The 20,610-nt window shown below is 51.8% G+C and overlaps 1 protein-coding gene across 6 annotated transcripts in view; it reads right to left on the minus strand.

Annotated features, from left to right (window-relative positions):
• The window catches only part of LOC120391548 (Usher syndrome type-1C protein-binding protein 1-like), a 32,418-nt gene extending 12,223 nt beyond the window's left edge, over positions 1 to 20,195 (minus strand). Inside the window, exons 1-4 of one of the 6 annotated variants that reach the window (XM_039515273.1) lie at positions 20,087 to 20,117; positions 19,325 to 19,498; positions 6,548 to 6,667; positions 1,213 to 1,323 (exon numbers count right to left, since the gene is read on the minus strand). In XM_039515273.1, coding sequence (XP_039371207.1) covers positions 1,213 to 1,221 — 9 coding nt within the window. In that variant the 5' untranslated portion in view covers positions 1,222 to 1,323; positions 6,548 to 6,667; positions 19,325 to 19,498; positions 20,087 to 20,117. Of the gene's footprint in view, positions 1 to 1,212; positions 1,554 to 6,547; positions 6,668 to 7,273; positions 7,401 to 15,692; positions 15,819 to 19,324; positions 19,578 to 20,086 lie in introns of those variants that run through there. The other 5 variants (XM_039515270.1, XM_039515271.1, XM_039515274.1 and 2 more) reach the window with 5 other exon arrangements.
• Between the last annotated feature and the right edge of the window lie 415 nt (positions 20,196 to 20,610).

The raw sequence follows: 20,610 nt of genomic DNA on the forward strand, positions 1-20,610 counted from the left end.
TCAGCACCCCCATCAACCCCGCTCGCACTGGGTCATTGTTTGGATCATCGGCACCACTCACTCAGCACCGTGGGCTTCGTTTGGAGGGCTCCCATCCAACCACTGGGCAAGCCCACCCCTGCTTCATGCCTGCCAGACTCTGCAGTGGTGCAGCTACAGCCCCCCCATGCAGCCTGGATTTGGAAGCTGTGCTAGGGAGATGCTACTCCTCCTATGGGGTGACATTCCCCCGGGCAGAGAGGCCAGCCTGCGACCTCGGCAGCACATCAGTCCCGTTACAGCCTATGCAAGGAATAAGCGGCTCCTGGTTCCTCTCCAGGCCCCTGCGGCTGGTGCTTTTACACGCCATGCCATGCCCACCTGCAGCTTCCCGCCGGCGCCCCCTTTGGGCTGAGGGGGCAGTGCAGCCCTCCATGGGTCATTAGCAGCGGGTGTGTTAGCATCCCAGCCAGCGCAGAACCAGGAAAGGCTGGAGCCGCTTCCTGTTTTCACTGGGAACAATGTCCTCCCCGCAGCAGGAGCGAGGTCAGCACAGGGTTAGTGCACTGGTGCCTGGCGTGAGCAGGGAGCCTGGCGTGAGCAGGGAGCCCCCCACCACCCTGGGCCAGCGCCCCCCACCGCTCACTCTGGGTATGCTGGGTACCCTGGTGCTCCTGGGGAGTACACGCTGCTCGCCCTAGGGCCCTTTCCCCAGGGCAGTACAGGATCCCTGCAGCTGGGGGGGATCCTGCTGCGTGAGGGTGGGATTTCTGGAGCTGCATGCCCATGAAATGCCGCTAGGGTGACCAGACGGCAAATGTGAAAAATCGGGACGGGGTGAGGGGTAGTAGGAGCCTATGTAAGAAAAAGACCCAACAATCGGGACGGTCCCTATAAAATCTGGTCACCCTAGATGCCGGGCTCCTCCTGCAACCCCACGTGCAACTGGCTCGTGAGGAGCAGGGCTAGGACTGCCAGTCCCACCCGTGGATCCGCTAGCCAATCCCCCCTCCCTGGGGATCAGTCTGGTCCCCGCAGGCTCCTGAGAGAGTCAGGCAGGGAGAGCGAGACAGGGGCCCAGAGTGCCTCGTCCTTCCCCGCTGCCGAGCAGCACAGCAAGTCTAAACCCTGCCCCCTCCGAGAGCAATTGCAAAGCCAAGCCAGACCCATAACCCCCCTGCCTGCAAGGAGAGGCTCCCTTGTCCAGGCCCCCCCCAGGAGGAAGCCACTTGCCTTCTCCATCCCTGTCCCTTTGCCCCTCTCTCCTTCCGCACGAGAGGTGTCACGTCAGGATCCGATCCCTGGGGCGGGAGGTTAGTCACTGGAAGCAGCAGGGTCCTATCGCTGTGGTGAGAAAATCAGGCAACACCATCGCGTTTAGAAGCCCCTTCTCAGCAGCTGCTCTCCAAGACCCCTGGCCTAGCACAGCCCAGCCACCTATCAGACCATCCCAGCGCGGGGAGAATATGGCTCTGCCGGGACCTCCCCGCCGTCTGTGCTGCTTCCCGGCCCATTCCCATTTCCCGATCCTGTGTCTATTTCCTCTCCCTTGGCTGCAGGCGCGGCCTCCGGCTCTGTTGCCCTTTAACTCTTGTGCGTCCCGTCGACAGGAAGGTGGAGCTGGTTCCGTCCTGCCCTTGGCCTTTGCTACAGCTGAATGAAGCGTAAGCCTCTAGCTGGACCCAGAGGAGTGTTCGAAAGATCCTGCAGGTTGGAAGGTACCTGGGGATAGTTACAAAGTGTCCGGCATTGGTTGCGGCCATAGCCCTGCCCTGCCTGACAGGGGTGTGAGGTGCTCAGTCACGGAGGCCAGATAAGTGTCTAGACAGAGGGCTGGGTCTGTCACATCTGAGACTCCTTCAAGTGGGGCAGCCAAGGGTATGTCTGCACTATGGAGCCCATGTCGGCAGAGCCCCCGCGTGTGGATGCAGCCTAGGCTGGCTGGAGGAGTTTTCCTGTCGGCGTAGGAAGCCCATCTCCCCAGACAATGTTAGCTACACTGACAGAGGCTCTGTTCCGTTGGCACAGTGGTGTCTACACTGGAGTTTGTCCCCACCCTGACCAGGGGCGGCTCTAGGAATTTGGCCGCCCCAAGCACGCTGGTCCCGCGGCTCTGGGGGACCTCTGGCAGACGTGCTTGCGGAGGGTCCGCGGGTCCAGCGGCTCCGGTGGAGCAGAGGTCCACCGGAGCCGCGGCAGCAGCGGACCCTCCACAGGCACGTCTGCAAGAGGTCCCCCGGAGCCGCGGGACCAGCGGACCCTCCGCAGTCATGCCTGCGGCAGGTCCACCTGTCCCGCGGCTCCGGTGGACCTCCCGCAGGCATGACTGCGGAAGGTCCGCCGGAGCCGCCTGCCGCCCTGCCGGCAAAATGCCGCCCCAAGCGTGCACTTGGCACGCTGGGGTCTGGAGCCGGCCCTGACCCTGACAGACGTAGTCACGCTGACAGACTTTTCAGTGTGGATCGGGCCTCAGGCCAAGTCTGCACTAAAAAGTGAGGTCGACCTAGCTACGTCACTGGGGTGTGTGTGTGTGTGTGTGTGTGTGTGTGTGAAAGTGTAAAATCCACACGCCCTGAGAGACATCGCTAAGCTGAGCGAACCCCCTGCAAAGCCTCCTGTTGCCCTAGCTACTGGCCCTCCTGTCGTTGTGGTGAGTGCCACAGCTGCAGTGTTTCTAGCGAAGGCATAGCTTAGGATTTGATATGAGACGCCTGTCCCAGAGCACCGCTGACACTGGAAGGCATGTTATTCTTTGGGTTTTGCCATGGCACCCAGGAGTCCCAGTCATGGCCCAGGCACCCATTGTGCTAGGGGCTGTACAAACACAAGACAAACAACCCCTGCCCGCAGCAGGTATTAACCACATGCTGAAGTTTATGGCTGTATGCAAATTAGCCTGTGGAATACTGTACATACAATGGCACCTATGGAGCTGGGAAGAACTTCGTAGCTACCCGTGTTGTGGGGGGGGAGGATTTAGGGCTATATGCAAATTTGAGAAAATATGCACCTCAGAGATATGCAGATTCTGACGCGCCACGAGGGCAGGTCTGTGCAGGGGCGGGTGATTGGCGAGCACCAGGACATCTCCCAGCGGCCCTAGCGCTGGCCCAGGCCACTTCCGGGTTGCGGATCGCTGCGGGAGAGGCCAGGTGAGAGACACATAGCGAAACCCTCCCGTTTTGCAACCAGTTGCAGTTTCTGCCGCACAACGTAACCATCTGGGCTCCTGCTCAGGACTAGCTGCCGCCTGGTCCATGGGGTTGCGAATCAGGAGCAGGGCCGGCTTTAGGAAGTGCGGGGCCCAATTCGAACATTTTCGGCGGGGCCCTGGGAGGGATGACTAAAAAAAGTGTAAAAAAAAAAAAAAAAAGCCTCTAATTTCTTCCATGTACTATTTGCTTTCCATAGCTATATAAATAATAACATTATATATTATGTACATTGCATCGTATATGCTGTTGATTGGTTATTAATGACGGCCGTTTCACATGTGTGGGTCCCCACCACTCCCTGGGGGTGTGCACATATGTGGGTCCCAGCTGCTCCCTGCCCCCCTCATTGAAGCAGGTGTGCAGGGTTACTGCCCTGGGAACTGCAGGGCAGCAGTGGACATGGGGCTGGTTGGAGGCAGGGCAGGGGCTGACTGGAGGGAGGGTCTGGCTGCAGGCAGGGCAAGGGGTGCAGGGCTGGCTGGAGACAGGGGAGTGTGGGGCGGGCTGGCTTCAGGCAGGGCCACAGGGGGGTGCTGCAGGGGTTGGCAGGGCTGGAGACAGAGGAGTGCGGGACTGGCTGGCTTCAGGCAGGGGGGTGCAGCAGGGGTTGGCTGGAGACAGGGCAGGGGGGTGCGGGGCTGGGTGCGGGCAGGGCGTGCAGTGCAGGCAGAGGTGTGTGTGGGGCTGGCTGGCTTTGGGCAGGGCTGCAGGGGGGTGTGTGGCAGGGGTTGGCTGGAGACAGGGCAGGGGGTTTGGCAGGGGTTGGCTGTGGGCACAGGGTGCAGAGCTGGCTGTAGGCAGGGGGGGCAGCAGAGGCCCTTTAAATAGCCCCCAGAGCCCTGGGGTAGCAGGGCTGCAGGGTGGGGCTTGCTGTGCTCCGGTCGGAGCTCCAGCCGGGGCCGCGGGGCTTGCCGTGCTCCAGCCAGAGCTCCAGCCAGCGCTTTGGTCAGGGGAGCGGGGCCACGGAAGACCCCAGAGCAGACCGCAGCCGGGGTAAGTAAAAAAAGTTAAAAAGGCACCTAAGGTGTGGGGCCCTCTTAGGCACGGGGCCTGATTCCCGGGAACCAGGCAAATCGGCCTAAAGCCGGCCCTGGTTACAACTGCAAGATTCATCTCATGCACAGTGTATTAGTAACACGTTATGGCCACTTAAAGAATTCCCAAAATGCGGAGAGTAGTTTACCTGCTACACACAGGCAGTAGCAAAACCACAGGCACACTCCAGTACAAGAGAATGCTATAGCCTAGTGGTCAGAGCCACAGACTGACAGCCAATACATCCTACCTTCTGGATTAGAACAACTCAGACACACTAAGGGGATTTCTCCCTTGGCACACCCCAAGTAGCAGTGGAGGTGTACTAGGGAAACCATCAAAACACACCCCCAGGCCAAATTCAGATGGACTCTGGAAATAAAACTTAAGCACAGGCAATTAGCCTTGGATGGAGGTTATCACAGACAAGGAAAGAAGGAGCTAAAGGACAGCAGTGCTAAACTTCAATCTACTCCTAAAATAAACTTGAATCCTGTCCTCTGTACACAATCCTGCCACCACGTGGACAATGCATGAAAAAGTCCAGGCCAAAAAGAGGGACTGGAAGATAAAGCTGGTCAAAAAAAAAAGTCAAATTGTGAAAATTTTCAACAAAACAAGACAAATGTTTCACAAACTTTTTTTGCAAAAATTTCATCCCATTCCCCCAACTCTGCCCCAGCTCTACTAGCAGGTTATTGAAAACTAATATTTGTAGAATCCAGTGAGGCAATCCTGCTACAGCCACATCAGTTGGAATACACAATATGAATATGCTTAGCACAGTGACTGGGTCCTAATCAGTAGACTACACCCAGGGCTCAGACTTCAGCCAACTCCAGTTGCAACATCTGTAACTGAGATGGTTTTTTGAATTCTCTTTTTCATAGAATGTTCCAGACCTTAAAGGTGCACAGTCACCATGGTTCTCAAAAGGCCATATGCCACACAAATAATCAACTCCCCCCACTTGTGTAAGACATTGAAACTTCTGTTGCCTTCAGGAGGAGTTATAATTGCTCACTTCAGATTTGAATTTGATCCCTACAGAACAGGTATAAGTTACACAAGTTCTGCACATCCACCAAATACCAACTCCGTTCCGGTAGCACTGCTTTGCTAAACCTATGTACACCTGTTTTCTGGCAATGTGACAGCTCAATCTTTCAAGCTCCCTACACCCACTGCCTTCAGATCACACCCTGACCGTACCATGTGTGTGGGGAAGGCCTCGTGATTGTGGGGAAGCTGTGGGTGTGAGGAGCTTGAAAGGAAGCTGTGGGTGGGAGGCTCTGACCACATAGGTGCTTGCAGGGCCGTCCTTACCCATACGCAAAGTACACAGCTGCATAGGGCACCAGGAAAATTGGGGCATCAAATTTCCTGGTGCTCCATGTGCTGCTCCAGCCCCTGCTCTGGCTCTTCCCCAGGGCCCCTGCCCCTTCCTGCCCGCATTGCCCTGAGGACTCCAGAAGCGGTCGGGCCTGCACTCACTGGCAAGTAGAGAGACCCAGCCCCATCCTGCTCCCCTCCCCTGGCTCCCAGCCATGCCATCGGCAAGTTCCGCCTCCCCCCAAAGCCTGGGAGCCAGGGGAGCAGAGCAGGCTGGAGCCAGGTCACTCCACTTCCCACAGGAAGTGGCCAGCCCCCCCTCAGAGGCCTGGGGCCAGCTCCCCCACTCCCATGGAGGCCTGGGGCAGGGCCCCACACAGCCCTCCCCCCCAACAGAGGCCAGGGCCAGCCCCCACCACAGAGGCCTGGGGCCCCACACAGCCCCCACCCCGTGGGCACCAAAATTGCTGGGGTGCTTTAGAGCTCTGCTCTCACTTGCCTTTCTTCAAATGAACCGGGGGAGGGGGGGGGGGGAGAATCAGACAGCAGCTCTACTTCCAGTCATCCATAGAAGGCTCTGTACTAGCAGAAGGAGCACCCCATTGAGGGACTGCAAGTGCCTCAGCTGCTGCTAGTATGAGTGTCTGCGTCAAGTCAGTCATTCTCTGACAGGGATTCTTTTCCTCCATGGGACCTCGTAGAGCTTCGACACAAAACCTGTTTACCCTGACTGGTGAAGGGCCAGTATTTGGTCCTTGGTACAGTGGCTGAATAGCAATTTGCACCAAGTTACCTACTATGTTTTGCTTCAGAATTTTACATTGATATGATCAAAGAATCATACAAGATGCTTGTCCCACCATATTTGACTTAGGGCTATGAGCAGGGTGGATTGAATTCTATTTTTCATTCAAAGTAATAGCAGGTTACCTGCTTGTTCATAATTAAAGTGCATGCAAATGCTATTTCTGCAAAGGATTACGTACCTCACGGTACAGGATCCAGTAGCCCAGGAACACGGCTTGGCTTTGCCTGATGTCAAGGTTTCCATGTTGTCCACTACGACGGTAGGTGAGAGTCTGGTGTGGACATAAGCACACCCGTTCCTGTATAAGAAAGAAGGAACAAGCTGAATTGATTTTTAAATCAAAACTAAAATCCAAACATTTCCCCCAATGTAATGGGAACATGAGCCTTCAAGATGAAGGATGGCCTTGTGATTAAGGCAGGTGACTGGGATACAGGAGATCTGGGTACAGCATCAAGCTCTGTCATAGATTTCCATGCAATCTTGGGGGACTCCTTTCATCCTTCAGTGCCTTAACTCCCCATCAGTAAAATGGGGATAATTCCTTTCTGCCCGTGGCAATGCAGGACTCACCCTGTGACACCTCCTGCTGGTCATCTCAGGGAATTAGCTCTCCAGCCTCCAGAGCACCCTCTGCAGGCCAGTGTCATGCTACCACTGGCCCCTGTGTTCCTCCCAGGACCTGGTACCCCTTGTCTTTAAGGTGCTGGCCCCTGGCAATACGCCCCCAGTCTCAGGGTCTCCCCACCCAGAGGAACTCCCAGCCATCTATCCCCACCTTGCCTCAGCCATGGGCTACTGCCAGTCACCATCTAGCCCCCACTCCCTGGGGCAGACTGCAGTGTAAAAGCCACTCATCATAGCAAGGGGGCTGGGCCTGCTGCCTTCCTCTGCCACCCAGTACCTGGATGGGCCTTGCACCAGGCCCTGCAGCCTGTGGAGTTGCCAGCCTTAAGCTCCCCTACTTCCCTGGCTTTCCCCAGCCCTGCTTCACTTCCATTGCCCTGTCTGCAGGCAGGCCCTGCTCCCTCCCAGCCTGGGGAGAGACCTCCCTTGGACACTAGCTCACAGCCTCTTTATACAGGCCAGCTGGGGCCTGACTGGGGGTAGCCCAGCTGCGTCCACTTCCCCAATCAGCTCAGCTTTTCCCCTACTACAGCCCTCTCCCAGGGCTGGTTTAAGCCCTTCGGGGCAGGAGCGGGGTAACTACCCCACTGCACTGCCCCTCTGTAAATGTTAGGACATGCACTGTTGTTTTCTAAATGCTTGTAGAGCATCTAGTATAAAGGGATCCTAATATCAGTTGAGGCCTTTAGGTACTACAGGAACACAAACAACTAACACTCACAGTACACTTCAGCAGGCATTTTCTAGCTTTGAGGCCATAAAAACTCGTTCTCAAGGATTCACAGAAGTGGGTTCTAGAGTTTCAGCAGCCACACATCTGTCAGTATTTCTATTTCATTGATAGGTTCTCATGCCCCACATTTTTAACCACGTCTAATATTTACCCACTTTGTGTAGTGTTTTGAGAGCCTGACAGGAAAAGGTGCTATGAGCACCAAGCATATGGTGGGTGCCGCTGAGCCCAGCTGCACTTGTGACTGTTGGACTACAGAGATTTTACATCCACAGAAACTGCTCTCCATTTTGAGAGGTACTCCACACTCAGCAGCACGCATGTACACCACATTCTGGGGCACGGGCACCCCACACGCAGCCCATATTATATCATTATTGAAGAATGTGCTCCATATAAGAGCTGTTGTGTAGTTTCTTTGATCTTGTTTCTCTTACTCATTGTATGTTTCCTTGGGGGTTTACATCACGAAAAACATGTCTTTTTAACTGGGAGTGTAAAAACTCTGTGCTGTCGTATGAGGCTCTGTTTATATTCTCTTTCCTATGGCTGGACTCGTAGCTTCATTCTTTTGTGTCCATTTGCAAACTGCATCAATAAATATTTGGAAAACATAAATGCAGCTTCCAGCAGTAAACATAAGGATCAGATTCTTCTCTCACATAGAAGGTGTAAGTCAGGAGTGATTCTTTCGACGTGTATGGCGTTACACTCATGCAAAACTGGTGTAAGTAAATGGAGAACCAAACACTATAGTTATAGCGGAGAGATCATAAAATCACTTACAACCACATAAAAGTCCACCAACGGGGTGAGGAAACAAGGAAACTTCAAAAATAGTTATTCAGAATAAAAATGACGTGTTTGCTAACTCCCTATCCTGTGTTATACTGGTGAGTTAGGTAAGGGGAGGGAAAAAGCACAGGTAGATCCTTCTGCCCCAGGACACGTATGCAGCAGTAGGAAAAGATATGCTCCCAGCACTCTCTTGCTATTGAGTAGTAGGAATAAGTTCTGGCTATAGCACCTGCTGGTGCTCTGTAATCCTAAGGGAACACAGCCTTTTGTGCATGTTCGTGGCCATGCCTCTTGCCCTCCTGTGCCTATGGTGTGGTTGGCAACACATGCTAATGTGTTGCAGGTTACACCCATTTAGAACATCAATTCTCAGCGTGCACCCTCCAGCATCTGAACCCCAACCCTTGCACCCGGTATAGCTCAGGTGAGGATTCTGCATGGATAACAATGAGATCAGAGATAGTTCCACCTTTCTACTGTGCGTCAAAGATAAGGACTAAGTCTCCCATCATAGATGTGGGGTGAGTATTCTCTCCTTTTTAGAGATATGGAATACAAGACTGGACCAAAGTGAGCCATGGTATACAGAGGTGGAGCTCCTACTGAAACCAGTTGTTTATGCTCAAGCTGAATTTGGTACGTGGCTTATCATTTAGGTGCCCCATCTAGGGCATGGAGAGCTTGATTTGCAGTAGTGCTGAGTATCCTCAATTTCAACTGTTGCAGATATTCAGAATGTCACAAAAATCAGGCCTCGGAATTTCTAAATCAGACCACCCAGCAACTGAGGCACTCCGAATTAGAGGCAAAAATTTAAAATGGGACCTGAAATAACTCACTCTAAGCTGCAGGGAGCCAGTGGCGAGGTTAGAATGTAAGAATTCCTGGCTCCCACACCTGTGCTCTAACCGCTAGATCACACTTCTCCCCACAGAAATACATTAACTAAGATAAATCTGGTAGCACTCTTAAAATTAGATATTGCTTTACACTTGAACAAAGGACAAAATGGAAAAAGGGAAAGAAAAAAAAAGCAGCCACAAGAACCAATTTTAAAATACATTAAAGGCCTGAAACACAGAGAGCGTTTACTTTTCAGAAACGCAGCCTACTTTTTAAGATTCATAGTGCAAATCCACTAATTATCAGAATTATTGAGAGTGGACGAGTCAGTGGAACTTGCACACATAGTTGTTGCTAGATGCATTCAATTGGGGATAGGAAAGGAAGCAGCCAAGTCCACTCCAAAATATTGGCTAAGCATTGTTTTGTTTAAAAAAAAAAAAAAAAGTCAATGTAAATCTCTGATCTCTGTAAAAAATTAACTATAGTGTTACCTGCAAAGAGTATTTGTATTTAAAATGGTTAAACTGATTTCAAGCTGCATCAGGGCAACGGCTGAAGTGATTCTCTTCTCTCATAGCCTAGCAGTCTTTGATCAGCCTAAATTGGAGGAAAGATGGATGGTAAAAGAGGGGGACCAGCAGACCCTCTGCAGGCAGAGCGCCCCCGGCGACCGGCAGAGCACCCCCCGCGGCATGCTGCCCCAAGCACGTGCTTGGCGTGCTGGGGCCTGGAGCCACCCCTGCTGACTTAGATTTGATTTGTGAAACATTGTATTTAAAAAAACAGAAACAACCTCATTAGGAGTAAGAGTGCAAGATCCCTGGGTGGCATAAAGCCTGCATAGCAGCTTTTGACAGTCCTCTTGCAGCTCCCAGCATGGGGAGTGGGGTGGGGTGGGGGTGGCACAGGGAAATGATTGCTGGAAAGAGGCTGCAGTAAGAATACGTCTACTCTCCCACTGTTCCTGGCTGCTAGAGAAAATCCTTTTGGCAGGGCCAAATTTAGGATAGTGTTTGGGTATAAACCCACCTTTGCTCCACAGCCATTGAGTTCTGCACCAAGTGTCTCATGGCTAGATCTGAGAACACTGGTCTACAATTTTTGAGAAGTCGTCTGCTTCAGAGATAAAATGTGCTATTTATTATGTATTTTGATGTGCTGAATTCAAATATGACCATTAAAATAATTGATTGGCTACTGTTTCTAAGATATTTAAGTTTTTACATTTTATGTCTATGTATATTGTGTAGATAGTAGAGTTTTAATCATAAATTGTAAACCTAGGTCTTTTCATGTGTTTATGGTTGCTTTATATGATAACATTTCACCTGTCCTGTTTACGTAACACTTTAAAAATCAGCAAAAGGGTTATCTAACTAAAATTTATTATGAAACAAAAGGCAAAAAACTATTATGTACATAGTTTAGTCCTATTCAGTGTCTATAGTTCTATAGTTGGCAAGCCATTCACAGTCTTTGTTTAATCCTGAGCTGATGGTGTCAAATTTGCAGATGAAATGGAGCTCAGCAGTTTCTCTTTGAAGTCTGGTCCTGCAGTTTTTTCGCTGCAGGATGGCAACCTTAAGCAGCCACCCCAAAGCGACTGATCCAACACTGTATATTGTAGCTGTAATCCATCCGCGGCCAGCGGCGGGGCTGCCCCCCCGCTGGCTGCTCCGCGGGATGGGTCATTCAGTCCTTTGTGCAGAGCTTCAGGTTGTAGCAAAGTCCCTCCAGAGGTAAGAAGCAGGATTGAAGACAAGATGGAGATGAAGCATCAGCCTTATATAGGCTTTTCCAGGTGTAAGAACCTCTTTGTCCTTACTGTGGAAAATTACAGCAAAATGGAGTCTGGAGTCACATGGGCCAGTCCCTGCATACTTCGCTGAATCATAAGGCCTGTTTGCCTTCTCTCCATGGGTCAATTGTGTAGCTGATGGTCCTTAATAGGCCATCAAGCAGGCTAGGCAGAGCTAACACCCACTTGTCTGGGATATCACCCAGAAGCAGAGCACAATACCAAATACAGACAGTATAGAGCCAATATACATCTTCAACTAAAAATGATACATGCACACAGACAGCATAATCATAACCAGCAACCCATAATCTGGTCTTAGACACCTTAGATGACCCCCTTTACCTAAGATTTGGTGCCACTACAGGACCTTGGTTGCAACCCATGTTCTATATGGTCCCAATTTATATCAATAACGTCACAAGGTTGCATTCAAATTTTGCATTTAAATCCTTTTTTATATTTAACAATTGAATTTAGTCTCCAAATTTAATATATGCTCTTTGTGGGTCAACTGAATTTTCTATAATATTTTTGTTCAAAGATTTACTAACTTCAGCAGAGGAAACAGTTCTGAATGAACGCTTTTTTCTTTTCCCCCTACACTTACAAAATGTCCCCCCATCCTCTAGCTTAAGAGCCACAGCAGTTTCAACAGACACACACCCCATTTCTGAAAATGTTAACTTTGAACACAAATAGACTTATTCCGTTTCCTCATTATAACCTGCTTTATCTCTGGGATGAAAAGCCAAGAGACATTTTGAGTTCTACTAGATACTTCTGTCCTCTGATGCTGCTAGCCTGACTCCCTCTGTCTCCACTCAGTACAGAGACCCTGAGGAGCCAAAACAGAAAAACAGGCAGCAACAGGTATTTGGGAGGCATAGGGGACAGACTGAAGATCTGTCAGGCCATGAAAGGTAGAGTGGGGCAGTTAGTGAATAGTGGAGCTACATAAAAGGTTCCTTCCTATGTATCAGGGCTATGGAGGGAATCACGTCTTTATGTGGTTCATACAGACTCAGCGCCTCTGTGACGGTGCTGCCCGTGGGAGCCAGCTGAGGTCACTCAATTAGGGTGAACTGCAAACCAAACGGGGCAGACAAACCCCCAATGCTGGTGGTTATTCCAATACTTAGATTTACCAACCAGCACAAAACAGCTTCTACAGTACCTCACTGGTCACTTAGAGTCCAAACCACGCAGTTCCCTTAAAGTGCCCAGCCTCAGGCCTCCGGCCAGACACACCTGTCAGATATGATGACGATTCCTGAGAATCTTACTTCATCATATAAAAGAAAAGGTTCTTCTAATCCCAAAGGATCAGCCACATACCCAGGTCCAATTATAACTTAGATCTTACCCAAAATACACGCTATAGCCAATTCTTATTAACTAAGCTAAAATTTATTTAAAAAAGAAAAGAGAGAGAGTGTTGGTTAAAAGATTAATCTACAGACAGACTTGAATTCAATTCTTGAGGTTCAGATACACAGCAGAGATGAGCTTGTAGTTGCCAAAAGTCCTTTTAGAAATAGTCCATAGGTTATAGTCCAATTTCCATATTCAGGGTGGCTCCAGTCAATGACTGGGGATCTCAATCCTTATGGCTTAAGGTTTCCCCCTCTTGAAACCCAAAGCAGATCTGAGATGAAGAAGGATCGTGTCCCAGGCTTTTTATACATTTCCAGCAGCCTTTCGGCCTGAGAAAACAATAGGCTCAACTCCTTCTCCCAAACATCCTGGCAATTAGCACAGAGTAATTTATCCATTAAACAGTTCAGATACAGGTTAGCACAACCTTCAAAGAGACACATAGACAATAATACTATTTCACTCAAGTATCATCATAAATGTTAATATTCCTTTTTTGATCTTTGAATTAAAACTATAGCAATAGACAAGACTTGTTTGCTGACATCACAAGACCTGAGCAAACATCTCCCCTTCTACCTCTAACAATGCAGACTTGCATTTCAAAGCTCTGTTCATTTACATATTTTCCTAACCAGTCCTTAAGGTTCACCCATGGGTCAGGTCAGTCTATGAGTTAATTACTCTTTCTGGCCCTGTCACCTTTCAATGAGATATTATATTACACTCATAACATCACACCCCCAACGCAAAATTGATGCAGGAAGGGATGACACAAACATCACTGACTGCATCCCAAAAGCTCCCCATCCTGGGTTTTGTCTTATTACAGCTTGCATTGGGTTAGAAGCCATGTCACTGTATAACAGAAATGGTTTACCCAACTCATGTTCAATAACATGACTGAATCTTTTTATGAACTCAAGGTAAAACTCGCTTAGAACAATAGTGGATTGGATCCGCTCTGACACACCAGTAACCAAATCTGTCCTCAGCCCCTGAAGCACAGACTGCTCACTCACAGAATTAGCATGGAGACAGTCCTGTTCCAACACCATTGTCTCCCCAACACGCTGGCCACACACAGCCACTTGGTTATGGGGCTGCTCAACTTTCTTAACAGCTCTTACTCCATCTGAGACCTTTTCAAAGCTGCCCACACTGGATCTTTCACAAGGAAAGTCAGTGGATCCATTCACAACAGAAAATTTCTGGCTGTTAGGAACTGAAACTTTCTTGATTAAATCACTTTCACACCCTTCAGTCGCAGTAAACTGCTTGCACAGGTTACCATGAGGATTTCTCTCCTCAGCAGCTTCTCTAAGCAACAATTTACCTTTCACAGAAATTCTGCTCTTACCCTCTTCACCCAGGGCTTGCTCTAAAGGAACACTTTTCTGAGCCACAACAGACTCTTTCTGGGTTTTACTTACATCCATGATCACCTTTGGCCCATCAGGCAGATTTTTACACAATTCCCTTTCAGGCAAACTCATAGACTCACTAGATAAAAGGTTAGAGGTTCTCTCCTTCCCTCTGCAACTTTCCTCATAGTCACTGGCAACTTGCATGTTGTCAGGCTCAACACCCACAAGTTTAGGAATTATTTCCTCCTTGTTACAAGTTGTTAAACTGCCAGCAGGTAACACAATTAAATCACCTTCATGCTCTCCTTGTGCCCTGGCTAGGGTATCACCCTGATCAGACAGAGTTGCTGCACCCTTTTCCAACCACACATTAGCAACTGGCAAACTACAAGCACCAGAATTGTCTGGTCTCTGGGATTTTGCTATGGCACTAACTGGATGCAACCTAGTCATGGGGCCATTCTCCCCAGCAGACACAAACTTAGGACCATTCCCTTCCTGGGCTTTAGTTGAATCCAGGACCAACTCTGAGACAACTGCACTATTCTTAACCATCACAGGCTGAAAAGCCCCTTCTGTCTGCTCCACCGACAAAGAAGAGCCGGAGACACATTCTCCTCCACTAGACACACAGCTTGGAATGTTACTTCCCTTGTCCCAGCACCCAGGGCTGTTCACAGACAACTGCTTGGAGACCGAGGTAGCTTTCTTCCTAGGCAAGTCAATACCCCTAACAGACACAGGCACATTCCCTTCACTGTCACATTTCTCCGCACAGGAAACAGGTAAGGGATAGGGACACTCATCTTCCACTATCCCTGTCTTCCCACACTGCTGACCAGATAAAGCCATCAGCTCACAAGGCTGCCTAGGCTCCTCCAAACTTTCCCTACCAGGCACATTGCCACTCCCAACAGATAAACTGCTGCTTTTTTCACTACACGGAGCTACTTCCAGCAAATCACAGTTACCCATTTTAGGTTCACTTTTACAAGCTGTACTAGCCACCAATCCATCACCCATCACAGATCTACCCTCTCCTTCCTTAGTTAGGGTTTTCACCTGACCATCTACTTTAATCTGCTTCTGAGAAATATTCTCCTCACCAATGAGATCTTTCTGCTCCTGATCTAACTCCAGATTTACTTCTGAGACATCAGACAGACATTCAGAAACTTCATTTACAGGCAAACAGCTCTTTTCCTCAGACAAACCTTTGGAGCAACCCTCCCCAGGCAAATCATTGCCCACAATAGACACAGGTTTAAGATCATTCCTGTCCTGTGACTGGTTACCTGGACTGAACAAAGCTTTAACATTTTCCCCAATTAAAAGATCTTTAGGCAATAACTTCCTGACGCCAGCTATCACTTCATGCTGAGCCCCATTCCATTCAAGGTGGATTCTGGCTAAAGGCACATGGACAGTAAACTCACAGAGAATTACAACATTCACATTCTGATTTGGTAAATAATCTTCCTCTTTGACCAGGTCTGCTTTAACAAGAGTGATGTTACAAGCCATAATTTGCCCTAAACAGCTTTTACCATTGACTTTTACACTCTATGAATTTTCCATTACCACTCCCATACATAGCACTGGCATAATTTATGGGGCCACCCTCTACTGAACTCACGGTAACAGCATTGACATAAAAGGTGGCAGTGTTGGGGTACATTTGGTTACCCCCAGACAACTGCTCAGAGTTATACAACATACCAACATTGTTATAAACTGGACTTTCAAGAGGATACAGTTTCTGCTGTTCTTCCATTACTTTTTTGACTTGGAACTGAAGTCTGGCAGTTTCTTGTTGCATCTTCTCGGTCTCCTGTTCCAGCTCCTGTTGCCTCTGTTGAGCTTTCTCCTCAGCAGCCAGCAGTTCCAGACGCCCCTTACGAGCTTTTTCTTCTCTCTCAGCAGCCTCTTTCTTTCTTTCAGCAGCTTCTTTCTACCTCCCGGCGACCTGCAGAGCGCCCCCCGCGGCATGCCGCTCCAAGCACGTGCTTGGCATGCTGGGGCCTGGAGCCGCCCCTGGCCAAAGCAAAGGTTTCCCTCCCACCTCTAAGCAGTAATGTTACAGATTTTTAAGCTGCAGGGGAGGAGCTTTTTAATGGCTGGAGCAGGGGATGGGGAGTCAGGACTCCTGGGTTCTGTTCCCAGCTCTGGGAGTGGAGGGAAGTTAGAGCAAAGGACTGAGTGTTAGAACACCTGGGTTCTGTTCGGGGGGGAGTAGAGTCTAGTGGTTGGAGCAGAGGACTAGGAATCAGGACTACGACTGGTTTCTATGCCCAGCTCTAGTAGGGACTATTGGGAGCCACTGGCTGGATATGAACCCTTCAGTGCCACGCTGTGCCAAAGCTGTAGGATGAATCAGAAACTCCTTTGCCCCCAGTCATTCTTTGCTCTGAGTGGCTCTCACCAGCCCTCGCTGGTCCTAGCTGGAAAACCAACGTAACGTTTGCCCCATTTGTCTTCACACAAAAGCCAGAGCAGGCATGAACATTTCAGTTCATTCATCCGTTCATTGCCCTCCACCGCCTCTTATTCCCTTTCTGCCTGGAACACTCAGAGACCCTCCCTCCAGCCTGAGAACACCACACACCAAAACCGATTGACGCATTGGGGGGGGGAGCAGGGGGAACGAAGACAGAGCAGGTGAAGTTTCAAGTGGCTTTGCCTTGCAGGTTAGATATTCAGAAAGGGAGACCCCCGCCCCCTCCGTCCCCAGATGCTGTCACAGCTGGGCTCGCTTGTTCCATTGTCAAGGCGTCCGGGTGCAGGGTGGAATTTACCGGATTCATTATTGCTAGCAAGACTTTGTCTGTTCGGTACCATCCAGGTAGGCGCCCATAAAAGCCAACACTAGTCTCTGGCTATCGAGGAGACCCCACAATCCCCACTCTAGGATGATCAGCTACTTCACCCAGCAGGATGTACTTGCAAATGCACTGGGTCATTTCAGCATCAGGGGATCAAAGATGAGGTTTCTTTTCCCCTGTACCACCTCCCAGGTTACAACCCCCCACCCCTCCGACAATGAGATCTTCCCCCTCCAGGGCTGGTGGTCTCCCTGTACCAGCTCCCCTTACTCTGTTCTTGTTTCTCAACTCGGAGGTTATCAGACCTCTCCCACCCTGGGGCTGACTGAGGAGTTCAGGATTCGTGGCCTACTTAGCTCTTGGTCTCTCTACATGAGGCTTCCAGCAAGGGGCCTAGTTTAGCGCTGCAATTTCTGGGCACTGGGTGTTTCATGAGAGCAGGGGATCTGAGGGGCTCTGGCAGAGCCAGGGGGAACGGGATGCCCAGCTCTTTCCCCAGACTCCTCCCCACTCTGTGACCGTCCCCGCTCACTTCGTGCATTTTTTTGGACAGTCCGACTTGTTTTGGCTGGGTTTTATGGCAAATCATCACCACTAGAGGGCGACCAACACCTGCCGTAGCCTGCTACAGTCCAGTGCAGCTGGAGCATACAGGACACTGGCTGCAAGAACCGGCCCCCAAATCCAAAATCCACTGGGGAGCAGGACCAAACCTGGGGTCCGCTTGCAAACCGATGGGAACTCCAGCCTTCCAGACACATCCTCCCCAGCCAGCCTGATTCTACCCTGGGCACGAGGGGAGTTCAAGCTCCACTGCCTGGGGGAGCCCTGTGCCTCTCTCATATTGTTGCCCTGGAGCAGGACAGTTGCAATGGGGGTTTGGCAGGCAGGCCCGCCGATGGGCGTGGTAGCGGCGGTGGCCGGGAGCCCCGGACCCTTTTTAATTGCCAGGCAGGCCTCAGGGCCCGCTCTGCAGAAGTGGCGGGCTGGGGAAGTCAGTGGCTGCCCTGCGCTGCCCCTGCAAGGAAACGCCTCCTCTCCGCCGCGGGCACCAGCGCCAGGCCGGTAGGGCTGGGTGGGGCCCCGGCGGATGGGACCGCGCTGTGCTCCCAAGCTTCAGGTGTTCTGCCCCCTAGGACTGTGCTGGGAGAGGGGATCCCTGCTCTGCGCTGGCTCGGCAGGCGGGTGAGTGTGGCCGGGGGGCAGGGGATGGGGGAGTGGGTCTCTGGGGGGGCGCTGGGCAGTGGGGGCGGTTTGTGTGTGTAGGGTGCTGCGCGGCGAGGGGTCTGTGTGGAGTGCTGTGCAGTTGTAGTAATTGGGCAGTGCAGGGTGGGGTGGGGGAGATCTGTGTGTGCTGGGGTACTGGGCCGTTGTGGGGCTCTCAGCGGGGGGAGTGCTGGACAGAGATGGTGGTGTGCAGAGTGCCGGGCAGTTGTGGTGGGGCTGTAGGCGGGGGGGGGGCGCTCGTCATAGCAGGTCCGGGGGATGCTGGGCATAGGGTGTTGGGTGTGGGGGGGGGTGGCACAGCATGGGCCCGCCCCAGAGAGGAAGGGGCAGGCTGGCAGCACAGGGCTGGGCAGGCCAGTGTGCGTCTGGCGGCTGCCGGTTTCTAAGCAGTGCCCTCACACTGGGCTGGGCAGAGTGGGGCTGCCCCCTCCCTGCCATGCCCCATTGCCCCTGGCTGGCCCCTCGCTCCAGGTACTGACCTCCCCGCACTATGTTCCATTGTCCCCATGGGGGCCCACAAATATGTTTGGCGCCGGTCCGACAAAAGGTTAATCGGGCCCTTGCAGCGGCGAAGGCAGCCGGGCGGGCACATCCCTTTCTAGGGGGCCCATGGACCGTTCTGCCCTGGGGCCCGGAATTGCTGTCCGCAGGCCTGTTGGCCGAGTCTCACCAGCTCACACAGGCCACCAAACAGCTGTAGCTACGGGGCTGTCAGTGCCCTGCTGGCTTCTGGTTCCCGGCCCCAGGAGCAAAACCAACCTGCCTGGACTCCAAAGGCTTCTATCTCAGCCTGCATCTCTCCAAAGCGCCCTGCTCAATGGGACCATGCCCGGGGGCTGCTTGAACTGCCAGGGGGGTTAATAAATGCAAAGGCCAGCAGGGCTCTTGGGATCTTCGATGCCGACCTCCTGCCTAACCCGGGCCAGAGAACCTCGACCAGCACTTCCTGCATCCAGCCCAATCACCTGGGGTCTAACCAGGGTGTAGATTTTTATCTCCACGCTTGGCTGAAAGATTCCCAGTGACAGAGAATTCACCCCATCCCTTGGCCATCTGCTCCAGTGGCTAATCACCCTCCCTGGGACAAACCTGGGCCGTGCCAGTCTAAACTCAGCTGACTTCATCTTCCAGCTCCCACGTCCTAAACCAGGGGCTCTCTGCCTTTCCAGACAACTGTCCCCATTTCAGGAGCCTCCTTTGCCTTGCCTGCCCCCAAGTGTCACCTCACTTAAGAGACGCTTGCTTATAAAATCAGACCCCAAAGCGTCACAGCCACACTAGCACTGAACCATGGCTGACTCTCTCATTTCTACCATATCACTATAAAATAAAGCCTTTGGAATATAAATATAGTACTTACGTTTCAGTGTCCAGGATACAGAGCAGCGTAACCAAGTCATTGTGTGTATGAAATTTTAGTTTTTCCCGACTTTGCCAGTGCTTTTTATGTAGCTTGTTGTAAAACTAGGCTCCGATCTAGATGAGTGGATGTACCCCGCAGGGGCACCCATACCCCTGGGTGAGAATCACTGTCCTACAACAGAGTGGGTGTGGGTGTGGGCATGGAGTAGGGTTGCCAAGCCTCCAGGATTATCCTGGAGTTAAAGATTACTCTTTAGTTAAAGACAACGTCGTGTGACGAAACCTCCAGGAATTCAGCCAGCCAAAGATGGCAACCTTAGTGTCAGGAGCTGTGCGAGGTTTGGGGACAATGGGGGGCAGAGCAGGGCTCTGAGGAGTACCAAAGGGGGGAGCATAAAGCTGCTGAGCTGTCTCCCCAGCCCACACCCAAAGTCCCTTAGGGCACAGTTGATTTACTAGGCAGCTATTCCCCGACCTGGCTGTAGGGCCCTTTGCATCTCTCTTCCCCCCACTACAGGCACTAATTTCCTTCCCATCTCTCCCCCCCGCTCCCCAACAAAGCCCTTTATAGCAATCACTGGCTCCTTCCCAGATGGGTCTGATAATCTAACAGGGCTGGCCCCAGGCCCTGGGCCCTTAAAGGGGCAGAGGTCCCAGTTACAGGGAGCCATGAACAAACCCCAGCGCCCGGGGAGCCATGTGGGGTTTAGTCCTTTCCCGCCGGGGCCGAAACCTGACCATGCAGAGGGGCTGCACGCACCTGCCCCCAGAGGGAGGAGAGACGATGCCACCTGCCACCCTGAGCTGCTGCCGCTGCCACCTCCACAGCCACGGGGCGGCCGAAGAGATGATGGGACACCACCGAGTAGTGCCCGCCTGTTGCTGGGCAGCCCAGCACCCACAATTCTTTCTCCTAGGCAACCCAGCACCCATGATACTTTGCTGCCCACCTGCTCCCGGCAGCAGAGGAGGAGTAACTCTAGGGTACCAGCCGGAGGCCCAGCTAGCGGCTAGTGGTGCCCAGCAAGGATGCTAAGCCAATGGACCGGTCTCAGATGGGTGGAGTGTAGGAGAGTCTCGGGCTCTCCCCTCCCGCCCCAGTTGAAGCCCTGCCTTGGAGCAGAGAAGGGCTGGGTTTCCGCAGGACCCCGACTGTGGCTCTGCCAGAGAGGGGGCCCCGCCTGAGATGTGCCATCAAACCAAGCAGGGGGATTTCAGCTCCCCTCCAACAGAGTCTGGTCACAAGTGAGATGAGTTTTCTGCTCTCAGTCTGGCACTAATGAA

Source organism: Mauremys reevesii, linkage group 26, assembly GCF_016161935.1.
Source record: "Mauremys reevesii isolate NIE-2019 linkage group 26, ASM1616193v1, whole genome shotgun sequence".
Taxonomy (NCBI): domain Eukaryota; kingdom Metazoa; phylum Chordata; order Testudines; family Geoemydidae; genus Mauremys; species Mauremys reevesii.